We start from the raw sequence: 12,187 nt of genomic DNA on the forward strand, positions 1-12,187 counted from the left end.
TCCTCATCAGGAGGTGGCAGTTACACCTCGTGGGTCTAAACTAGGTGCAGGATTTCTGCTGGCTGAGGTGGGAAGGGCAATACCTCTCCCTGGTCTCCTGCCCTGATTATAAGCAATTTGCAGCAAGGACTTCATCACCTCTTGTAGGCTTTTACAGCACCTTGTACAACCAAACCCTCCACCGGATGTGGCTCTGGTGTTGAGCGCTGTTACCAAAAATGTGTCCAACAGACCCACAGTGGTCCTTAGCTGGGAAAGTTGAAGCCTGTTTAAATGACACCTCTAATTCACTCTTTGTATCTATCTTATGCAACAAATGAAGCATGCATCCCATGGAAAAATGACTCATGGAACGTAAAAATGTATTGTATATGCAAGGAGAGAGCTATGGCTGCATGCCCATAGGATCGCTTCTCCTCAAGGGAGTGAAAGGTGCACAGCAGAGACATCAGGGTAGGTGAGCCACGCTCCTCTGCAACGTGGTGACAGCATTTCCCGAGGAAAGGTGACAGGAAGGAAGTGGGGACGGGCGCTATTTATAGCAGTGCCGGACGTCAGCGTTGCTTTGCATGAGAAACAAAAGGTGCTTCGCCAGCCCCAATGTATGTCATGGTCAGGGAGGGGAGTCCGCACACACTCTTGGGGGGAATGGGTATCATTTATAAGACCAGCTAGAAAAAAAATAGGCAGATTTCTGGGTACCAATGTGCTTTATCAGCTCTTTTATATTAGCTGTGGTATATAAAGTACCAGCCAACTGGAAGGTCAGCTACAACCAGGCAAGGCCAGCTGGACCTGTGCACGGTGCGGAGGTCAGCCTCGGGGTTGAGTCCTTGACGCAAGTCGGATGTCCGCTTGCGAGCGGTGACTCCTGCACATGGCAGGAGGATGCCCACCACGGTCACTTGGGATGTGTCATCCTTCTCCCATGAAGCAGGTCCTGGGCAGGGAAGGAAGGGGAAAAGCTGCCCAATGAAATCCAGATCCAACTGCACCAGGCCTTTGGGGCCACACCTGCTTCTAACCAATGGAGCAGGACAACCTCTTTTCTTCTTGCAAATCCATTGCATATCAACCCTACTTCCACCCTTGGCTGCTACCAGCCCCTTTCTTAGAAACCAGCTCTTCTTCCCTTGGGTCCAGGCATCCAGAGCTGTTTCCTAAGCCCCCTCCCAACCCATGCACCACCAAACAGCCTCCCTCAGCCTCTCCCAAGCCTTGCTGCCTCCCATGCCCCATCCATGGTCTTGCAATTTTGAGTCTCTCTGTATCCAGATGAGGTTTAAAACAAAAAGCCTGTAACTCCTAACTGTGTTGCTGCCCATAAAACTCCTAACTGTTTTGCTGCCCATAAAATCTCATCCTGAGGGACGTTTATACCACCTGTGTGGCTTCACCAGCTCCAAAATGAAGCTTTTCTCCCCCAGAATGATGCTTGGGACATTAAGATAATAGCACTGCAATAAAGTGTGAACAGCTTTGTAAGCTGTTTGTGCTCCAATACAGTCTGGGTTTTTTTTTTCCTATTCTCTTTTTTTTCCCCTATTTCTACAATTTTTTTCCCCCTATCTCCACCATGTTTTTCTCATAAAATAATCACTCTGAGACCTCACTGCTAGAAATCAATTTTAAGGAGCGAGTGCTCTCTGGGGACATTTCAAGTGGCATTAGAAGGACTAAAACCCCCTTCCCTAGTCCCAAACACACCGCAGAGGCATGAAGACCCCCAGCATCAAACCATGTGGTACAGAGAGAGGTCCCCAGCCGAAGTCTAGGGGATGGAACCATGCCTTTTCAGCTTAAATAATTATTTAAGAGACTGTTGTTTCACTCCATTCCCTCAACCTGGGCTTCTTAGCTTTTTGCAATTAAAATAAGTATGTTTTACTGTCTAAGCTTGGACACCACCATGGATGTCGGTGCAGGACTCGGGCAGGACTGGTTCCCCTCTGCTCTTCCCACTTTATTTCATTCATGACTGCTTAAGGCTGAAATGGTCCCATGTCTCCTGCCGCATCACACCATATCAACTGGGTTTTAAGGCTTCCGTCTCTACTCCCAGGATATTATCCAGGTGCTACCTGGTCTGGGCTGTATCTCACCCCGTGCTCTTCCAACCCCAGCCCAAGGCAGCTGCTTTTGCTATCTCTCCTTGCCATCTGTGCGGGAGGCAGGGATGCCCTGGGGGGCAGAACGCTTCTGTCTGTTGATGGTTTATCTGAAGGGACCAGAAAGAAAAAGAAATAGAAATACAGGTCTGGCGTGATCCCTCGGACCGGCTGGTTTTTCGGATGCGAGGGAAGAACCAACACGCAGTTCCATGACTCTGGTCCAGCGCAGCTTTGGGCACGGGGCTTCAGGCAGGAGACCCCCTTGGCTCTGCAGGTCTCCTCTCCTGCAGCATCATGCACGCTTTGGATGGCGGAGGAAGACCCGCTCGGTGAGCCGGGATGGGAGCAGGCTGCTCCAACCTCCGCTGCGATTTCTCGGGGAGCCCAGCCCAGCGCTGCAAGGAAGCCCACCCAGCTCCCTCTTGCAACACAAGCAGACTTCAGCTTGGTTTTAACCACATTTCGGTGATCACAGGGCTGCAACCCAGCTGAAACATGCCTTTTTTTTTTTCCTAAATCACAAGATGAAATTGTCTTTTAAATTGCATACAGGAAAAAAGGAGGGAGCCCCAAATAGAGAAAATGGAGTTTGCTGCTGCTGAACCGCCCTGCCCACAGAAGAATGTTTCTAGGATGCCTGAGCAAACTCTTTTCAGCTGTTTTTTTGGTCGCTCGGTAAAATTTGGGAAAACCAAACCAAGCACAGAATTAACTACATTATGGCTGTTTGTGAGTCGAGAAGTCATGGGGAGATTTGAGGACACACTCCAACAACTACTACAGGTGTCCGTAGGACTTCCCCCAAAATCCTCCCCTGTGAGGCATCACAGCTCAGACACAGATTTCAGATCACTCTAGGAGAAAAAATTGGCCACTTCTTCTCCTGTTCAATAACATTAACCTTGCAAACTCCTGTTTTTTGTAACGCTTTATTGCCCCAGTTGTGTTGTCTCAGCCACAGCAGAACATGCTGGCAGAAATAAAGCCGCATGTACAACTAACTCCCCTATTCTCTGCTTATTTTCACATTTAACCGTAGTCACGATTCATATCAGGGACTCTAGATGCCCTCATATAATTAAATATGCAATTTACACAATTAAATATCCAATTGACCCAATTAAATTAACTCAATGGATTGAAATCACCAATGCCACAGGAACTCAGCTGCCTATTTAGCACATCCCCTCCTTCACGCAGACAGGCATCTGATGCTTGCTGCAAACCTCTCTCAACCGTAGCCACTTTGCAGGCGACCCTGATCGTCAGCACATTTTGCTTTTCAATAGGAAGAGAGGAAGCAAGTCACAAGGACTCAAAGCTCTTACAGATAATACCTTGCCAGCTGCCTCTTCCAATACAAGTGGGGGGATCTGGCTATGCTGGAATAAGTATAAGGGGAAGAGGAGGTCCTGAAGATACTCCTGGAGCAATATAGCATGTATCCCGGATTTAACAGACAAACCAGGGGGATGGACACACTGCCTTTTCAGGATGTTAGCGCTCAAGCAAGGGTTTATGCATTAACCCAATGCTGGCAGCTGCTAAACAGCACTGTTGTCCAAAGACACTCCATGAGACAGTGGGGGAAGATGTGCAACGAAGAAGATTAAAAAAAAAAAACATTAAAGAGGTTTCACCTACCTCCGGTCGTTTCTTCTCCTTCTGAACAGTTTTTTGGTGTGTGCGATTTCAGCTTCATGAGGCAACGGATGGTAACCCTGTAAAAGAGAGGGAAAAGCAGCGATCAGCTCCAAGATACAGGAGGCATCATTATGGAAGGAGTCAGAGTGAGACAGAGCTGTACACCCAACACGTGAGCATGATAAAAGAAACAGTTCCCAGCCAAACATCCTTACAACATCTCAGACCCTATCAAGGCAGGTCTGGAAATCCACAGACTTCTTGTACCCTCTCAGGGCCATTGCAATAAGCAGAGAATGAAGTTATCTGCAATTTCTGTATGGGAAAAAACACATGGGGCACATAACCGGACCACATATGGATGGATCCCAATATACACCATCTACAGGGAATTTGCCCACTTCACACATGACACTGCTGATACTGGTGCACCTAAACCATCCACTTTCAATGGGTGGTTTCCTTCTCATCTCATTTCACTGCTGAAACATAGCCCATCTTCGACTAAGAGGAGGTAGTTTGGGAGTAGGGAAAGCTGGCAACCTGCTCTCCTGAGGCTGTGGTTGGGTTATCACCTGGTTAACCAGGCCTGACTTGGGCTTCTCCTGCAGCCAAACACCTCATGGTTAATTCTGTGTGGCATCTTTGATGTCCAATAGCTTAGAAACATGCTGAACCCTCTTCATTACTGAGGGCTGTGGTTTGAGTCTTCCTCATCACTTATTCTCCCAATCACTTATTTTCACTGAATGCATAGGAGGAGCTTAATATCTCCGAGATCTCTGTTCCTCCAGATTTATTTCTTTATCTAAAACTCAGCTGTAAAAATGTCTGTATGGGGACGATGTTCAGCAGCATTTTGAGGATACTAGAGTAAGCAAACACGAGTCACAGTTGCCTGGTCTGTTGGGGTTGTGCCCCCATGCCGTTAGCAAGTCAACGACTTTGTCACGAGCATCTTGCTGTGCTTGCCCTCTGTGCGCTACTCAAGCCATGCCACCCCTGGGGTACAGATGGGTGGCATCCACCTACTGGAAGCAACTGAGATGACCAGGATATTTAATGATTTGCCATGGTCACGACAGTGGAAGAGCTGTGTGTAACTCAAGCTGCTGCCTTGTCCTCTCTCCACTGAAGGTGCCGACTCTCTGACTCGGCATGTTCATCTGATAAGGGGGATGCTGTATTTACCATCCTACTATGGGCATCAGGAGGCTTCATTAATGTGAGCAAAGAGCTCTGAGGTTCCTGGACAAAAGGCACTACGTAAGTGCAAAGTATTATTTATTTTCCAGGGACTACAGAGCTGTCATAACCATAATGATTTTTATTTATGCAGTATTGTACTTCCCAGGCTGGCAATAAAAGCCCTGTAAAAGTTGCTCCTTTTATTTCCATTGCAATCTATCTTACCCTCTGAGCTCCAGCTGCTGCTGGTGAATCACCATGCGTGAGGGGCCACAGGGGAGCAGCCTGGGCAAGAGCAAGGGCTGGGTGGGAACGCATCTCATCGAGCAGCAGCTTTGTCACATTGGCATGACAACATAACACACTGACTTAACAAAAAAGCCTCTCTCTCTCTCTGTGTGAAGAGCCTTAAAAATGACAATTAATTTTAGTAGCAGTTACTGAGATAATAATATTTTGAGTTTCTCTGTTGGAAGAGAAAAGTTGCTGGGGATGGTAATAAATTTAGGCTTGCAGACCAGAGAAGGCATCCTCGAGTCCAAGACCAACAGCATTTATTCTGACCATCCATCCTGGCCATCTGCAAAGAGCCTGGAGAAACTGCTACTGCAGCAACCCTACAGCTCCCACGGCAGCTGGAGCCTTCCACTTCAGGGACCTTCACTCTTCGAGACTTCAAGCAATGAAGAACTCACCTAGACCCTGGATAAGCCCTGCTGCTGGCTAGCATGTCCTCATCTGAATCTTGCTTTGGCTGCAGTCTTCAAGTGTGTTTCCTGAGAAGGCAGTTTCCCTTTTAACTTTATTCTTCACTATTAACTCCTCCAGAGAAAATCAGATGTGCCATGATCATATGGCTTAGCACAGGCATTAGAACATGTTCAAGAGTAGTACCCGCTCCCGGTGACCAAATTATCCTTCTCTCCCACTAAAACACCCTTAACACCCAGAGGTGCCACACCAACCACAGCATCCTACACAATCCCTCATAGCAATGGTACAGAGGCCATTGTTACATGAAGTTGCCTCAGCTTTCTTGCAGATCTGCTCATCCAGCGAGGATCTGCTCAGCAACGCATGTTGTTCTGTGGTCCTCTGCTCATGTCCCTGCACCAGAAGAGCTCTCCACATGCTCCCTAGATCACTGCTCAAACTGCTCAAACATAGCCCATCTTTGACTAAAAGGAGGTAGTTTGGGAGTAGGGAAAGCTGGCAACCTGCTCTCCTGAGGCTGTGGTTGGGTTATCACCCGGTTAACTAGGCCTGACTTGGGCTTCTCCTGCAGCCAAACACCTCATGGTTAATTCTGTGTGGCATCTTTGACGTCTAATAGCTTAGCATCATGCTGAACCTTCTTCATTACTGAGGGTTGTGGTTTGAGTCTTCCTCATTTTTCCAGTCACTTATTTTCACTGAATGCATAGGAGGAGCTTAATATCTCCAAGATCTCTGTTTCTCTGAAAATTTGCTTGAAATTGGCCACAGTGAATGATAAAAGGAAGGGACGGAGCAGACACACACAGCCCAATCACATCAGCTGTGCTAGTTTAGGAAATCAGGCTAAAAATAGTACAATACGCAGTAAGACAGTTTCCAATGTTGTACTACCACAGCATGCTAAAGCTTGGGGTATTTTTAAGAATTTAAGCTGCATTGCAGACACATGTGCAAATACAATTACCTTGAAAAATGAAAACATCTCTGCAGAACACAAGGACCGACAGCACCGATTTCCTCAATGTGAAGCATTCATTAAGTCTCAGGAGCTGCCTTTCTGCTCTTTCCAACTAGAAACCATAAGCACGGTGGTGCATTGCTGCATGTCCTCCTTGCAGAGCATCCCTGCGCTTCCTCAGACATCTGCCCACCAGCAGCAGACAGCATTGGGGTGAGAGATGGATTAATTACATGGGAATAAGGCTCCTAATCCAAGGAGCATGCCTGTGCCTGAACAGAGGAGAACTTTGTGTCCCCATTAGGAAAATCAAGGATCTCCCTTCTCCAGCCGAGCAGTTCCCTTCCTTAGTCCTAGTCATGAGACAATGTTTTGGAAAAAAACAGTCACTGGTCCCTACTCTTCTCTATTTTGGTGCCTAAACAGAGCTAAATTTGGAAGGGAGAAAAGTCAACTTTTTTTGTGCAGCGAGCTGATGTAAAAGGAAATATCAGCAACTTGCAAGAAGGGCGGAGTGGCTGGAAAAGACCAAGGGTGCTGGGTGGGTGGGGACAGGCCAGAGTCCCAAGGGCACGGTGAGCGCCTGGATGACATGTCTCTTGGGTTTGTCTGGAGGCTGCTCCCTGCCGCGGGTCATGCAGGACAGCAATGGAAGTACCTTCAATAGAGCTGGCTTGCTGAGGACAACGTGGATCTGAAATGCAGCTCTGCCATTTTTCAGTGGACACTCTTTATGAAGCTGAAATCCCTGAACAGAGCCAAAGGGAAATGTCTTGCAAGGCAGAAGACCACCCTCTGCTCTGCAATGGGTCTACAAGAAGACCTGTGCAAGAGGGATGGGTTTTCCTCCTGCTTGGGCCACAAGACACTATAAAGCCCAGGTGCTCATGGTTTTCATAGGTGTGTTTTGCAACTTCTCAGTGGGCAGCAAAATCACACTTGGTCTCTCTCCCACATCAATTTTATTTTGATATTTATTCACAGGTGGCTCGAGGAGAACATAACAAACCAACATTTCAGTGCTGCTGGTTCTGGAAGGGAGAGGTGTGGGAAAAGCAAAGAACAAGGAGCCCATGGTCTTAGGAAGGACCATTAATAGGGGTCGTTTTCAATTTTGGAGCAAAACACTCTGCGGTTTACATGGTGGGAAACTTGGAGCAGAACCTGAGAAGCCCATGGGACTTCTAATGCATGTATGTGTATGTCAAGTTTAAATTATAAACATGCACGCTGTAACAAGAAAGGCCAATGGCTCTGGAAGAGAAGGGGCATTCAGGACTGGTCTGCCCTCCGGGCCAGTCCCCTAGAGATCAGCTATGTTGTGATATGCATATTCATTTTTAGATGTTTTAGGGAAAGCAGCTCTTGGAGAAGGGAAGGCGATGTCTGGCAAGCTTAGGTGACTGTCATACGGCCAGCTAGCATACCCCACGGGAAATCTCTCATCTACCAAAATTGCTGCAAACAGATGGCAGAGAGGAGCAGGTTTGACAGCCATGTGCACTCTTTTTGTGCTTTACCTTCCTAATGAAGGTGTCTGCTCAGCCCTCAACCCCGTCCACCTGCCTGCGGGAATCCAGAAAGCCGGCAGCTGCCTCTCTGCTGCCCAAGACACATTTACATCAAAGTTTAATGAAAGAACAAATAAAAAGCTTTCAAGATCTTGTTGGCAATCTGCAGCAACCCAAGAGCCTCCGCCTTTCCCCCCACCAACACCTGCCCCTCCGCAGCAACATCCCTCTCCTGAGCCATCCCACCTCACATCTCAGCCCACTAACCTGCAGGGTACTGGCCTGGGAGGTACACGAGGAAGAGGGGCAGGACCAGAGGAGGTAAATGGTTGGCTTTAGAGCTACCCTGCTACGAGCAGGAGCTTTGCTATAATTTTTCTCACTCCGCCTCTGCAGCAGCATCAGCTGAAGATGTTGGACGGAGGCACCAGCTTTGCCTCTTTTACTGGTGATGGTAAATCACATGGCAAATCATAAGGAGATAAGCAGAAACAAGGCAGGTTTTTTTGCTGCTGCTGGTCCTTCTGTGACCACCCTTAGGCAGCAAATCCCAGGGACTCCTTTGGCACCTGACAACAACTGCCTTACAAAAGGGATGGTCCTGTTTGGGACCAACGTGCATCCTCCCACCTTCTCCTCCACTTCTGGACTTCTCAAGTGCAACTGTTGCCTGGGATGGCCAAATTCATGGGTGTTTCACAAAGACTCTAGGGGCTATGAGAGGTTGGGGTTCATTGCTTCATCCCCGTGGTCTTCATGTCTAATGCAGCCTGACTTCCAGATATGAAACTTCACCCCACAAAGTGACTGTCTTCACTCATACCCACTTATTCAGCCTCTTCCATAGACATTCCCTATGCAGCGGAAACACTCCCAGCCTGTGACGGTCAAGCAGGTGAAGATGCCTGAATGCCAAACAGGAACACTGAAACCCCAAGAGCAAACAAAAGGTTGACAAAAGCAACTGAACTGATGGAAAAACCCAATGCTGGGGTGATGAAAGAAGGAAAAGAAATGATCCAGCCATATAGCAGGATCAGTCTGCATGAGCTTTATCTCAAGAGCCTTTTGTGCCCTCAAGAAACATCTCCGCCCTTGCTTATCTTAAACAAATGGTTGCAGAAGGCCCGAACTGAACAAACAGGTTATTAGGGCCTGCAGTAGGCGCTGGGAGTTTCGCTCAATTTTATTGCACACAAAGTTCAGGGTGGGATTTATTTTCTGGGGGGGTGGGAAGGGAGAGGTGGGGCTGGGTTCACGGCAGCCCAAAGACGCCCCATCTGCCTGTGCAAAGGCGACGACAAAAATACTGAGGCTGGAGGGAGCGTAAAAAAATAAATATATTGTGGTTCCAGAAATGATCCATAGAAACCAACCCAGTGACTTGTGACACCCCGCGATAAGGCTTTCATCTGCCTATAGGATAGATTATCTGTGGCAGGAAAGTCCGGGACAGCACAGAGCCGCAGATGTATTTAACTTTTATTGTGCTGGTCCCACACTCATGGTGCCTATGGGGTTGAATGTGCCAATGCTCAGTACAACCATCCCAACCATCTAATTGCATGTGAAAAACGTGGCAAAGGCGCCGCTACCGCCCCGCCGAAACCATCCCTATCACCTCTACCCACTCAAGGCCAGTATTTATCAAGGCACGTAAGTCCTGTGGGCACTTGCAGCAGAGCCACCTCCTTGGAGGCTACTTGCTGTTGCCTCTTCCCCTTCCAGGAACTCCCATGGCTCTGGCCTGCTACCCACTCTCCTCTCTTACACGAGGGGAATTTTTTACCTCTTGAAAGGAGAGGGCTGGGGCACAAATCAAAGCCTTGACCTGCTTTGGAAGCCATGGAAGAATACCAAACAATGTCAGGAAGCTGCTTGGAAATGATTTCCTCTCCGTTAAAATTTAAGTGATAAATCTGTTCCTTCAAATTGCAAGCTATTCATTTTTCCTGGAAGGTGCTTATAATAATAGTTGCTTCTGTATAAGGAATCAAACAGTGCTTGACATGAATGGAATAAAAGTGCAACAATTTTACAACATACTCCTCACCCAAGATAAAAGGCTGGTAAATCCTAACAGCACTTCACGGTTGTGGCTCTCCCATCACTCCACCCACAACACAGCACACAGGGGTCCTGGCCACCTGCAAGGACGCTTTCTTCAACCTCAACCATCGGAGCCAGGGCTAAATTAAACTATAGGGTTGGCAAAGAGGACTTAGTTTCCAGCCACCCAGGAGCTGGAAAAGGAGCAAAACTCCTCCGGCTTTGCCACCGCTGATCTGACAAGCCCCATAGTGGAGGAGGGATGCTCTGTGGGACCTTGACAGTAGGACGTGCTTGCCCGATGAGTCATGGCATGGCACAACACACCTCAAATGGGAGGCATAGGAAGTTGTTTCTTGGGAGATGTCCCAGTTTGGATGATTTCCTGATTAACTGCATCTTTGGGAAGCACACCATAAATTGTACGTTGCCAGCAAAGGCTGAATGTGTAACTGCAGCACAACGTGCCTTGGTGATGAGCACCTCGGAGAAGGCTCTTTTCCCAAAAAACAGCAGGGGCACAGAGGAGCAATGGCTGTGATGGTGATCAGGACTGTCACAGATAAACACCACTCTTTAGTTATCATTAAAAACACCACTCTTTAGTTATATTTAAAAACACCAGCACTATTCTCTACAGGGCTCTGCCCTCCCGTGTTGCCCCAAGGATGCAACCTTCTGGATTCCCACTTGCTGAGCATTAATGTTGGTCTATACATCCCCTCTCGTGAAATGGTGAGTGTTTTAAGGAATTACAGACTCTACACATGCAGTCCCAGACCCAAAAAAGTATCGTGTAGATCCTTATCTTCCCACCGTCTTTCCCTGGCGTTTGCTATCGGCTCCTGGCAGAGCGGCCACCCAGCTAGAGGGAAGACAGCATTTAAAATGGCATTAAATACTTGGTGGTAGCTAAGCTGTCCCACCTCATCCCTCTGCAGCTTGCTCTGGGATGAAACCAAAGACACAGAGAATGGCAGAACAATCCAGTGTGAAACTCCCCGTGTGGGGTGAAGGATGCAAATGCAATTAAAGCATTAGAATAATTAGGCAAAGCATCCCAAGTGAAACATACCCTGAACCTTCCTCAATGCTGATTACTGACAGCAAGTTTTCCGGGGTCTATTTTTAACTCTCGGCCCCTAAGCTCCTGAATTATACATAATTCAGAGATAATAAAACTTTAAAATCCAGGACAAAGTCTCCTAGGAGGAACTGCCGCTGCAAACACACACGTGCACATCAGTACAACCACGCTGGGCAGGAAGAAAAGCCCAACCGGTGCTACTGAGCCCTTGCTAAGCCACCGAGAGGGGGACAGGCTGGAAAAGCTGCTGCGTTGAAACAGGGTGCTCCAGACACACCGACACGGACACGCGGTGCCATAGGAAGAGTATAAATAACAGACAAAAGAAATCCCCTTTTGTTACAAGAATCCGCAAATCCAAAATCAGTTACAAGCTGACTTAGGAAACGGAGTTTTTTCCCATGTTATAGCAAAATGGGAACAATACTTCGCGAGTGGAAGTAACTCTAATTGTTTTAACTGATGTTATTTTAGTGTTGTTTAGGTTTATTGTTTATTTGTATGTATTTCCTCTACCCCGGTCAGGCTTAAAAACAAACCTTACTGTCAGCAGTAAAGCGTCCCATCCATAAATAAATACATTTATCCAGTAAATACAGATATAACCGCACCATTGCTTGGAGCCCTTAAATGCAGAATATTTAAAGAATCATTAAAATAAATAGCGTTGATGACCTGGGTTTGCTTTGCCCTGGAAAAGGGAGCCTTTTTCAGCTAATGTTGGGAACCACATCACTTGCGACCAGGAGGCACCACAGCTGGTATTTGGTTTGCGGTCTGGTCTGTCCAGGTAGCCCAAGCTCATCCTGAGAAAGGGCTGCGCTTGCTGCTCTGAAAAGCTTTTTCTACATTTTGCTTGTCTTGTGCTAGTTTCGGGGTGAGCGAGGAATTGCTTCTGGGACTTACAGTGTCATGAGGTTGC

The 12,187-nt window shown here is 47.6% G+C and overlaps 1 protein-coding gene across 1 annotated transcript in view; it reads right to left on the minus strand.

The window, feature by feature from the left end:
* CTIF (cap binding complex dependent translation initiation factor) overlaps nucleotides 1-12,187 on the minus strand; it is a 116,665-nt gene that overhangs the window by 60,914 nt on the left and 43,564 nt on the right. Inside the window, 1 exon segment of the mRNA XM_075726896.1 lies at nucleotides 3,756-3,832. Coding sequence (XP_075583011.1) covers nucleotides 3,756-3,832 — 77 coding nt within the window.

Source organism: Pelecanus crispus, chromosome Z, assembly GCF_030463565.1.
Source record: "Pelecanus crispus isolate bPelCri1 chromosome Z, bPelCri1.pri, whole genome shotgun sequence".
Classification (NCBI taxonomy): Eukaryota; Metazoa; Chordata; class Aves; order Pelecaniformes; family Pelecanidae; genus Pelecanus; species Pelecanus crispus.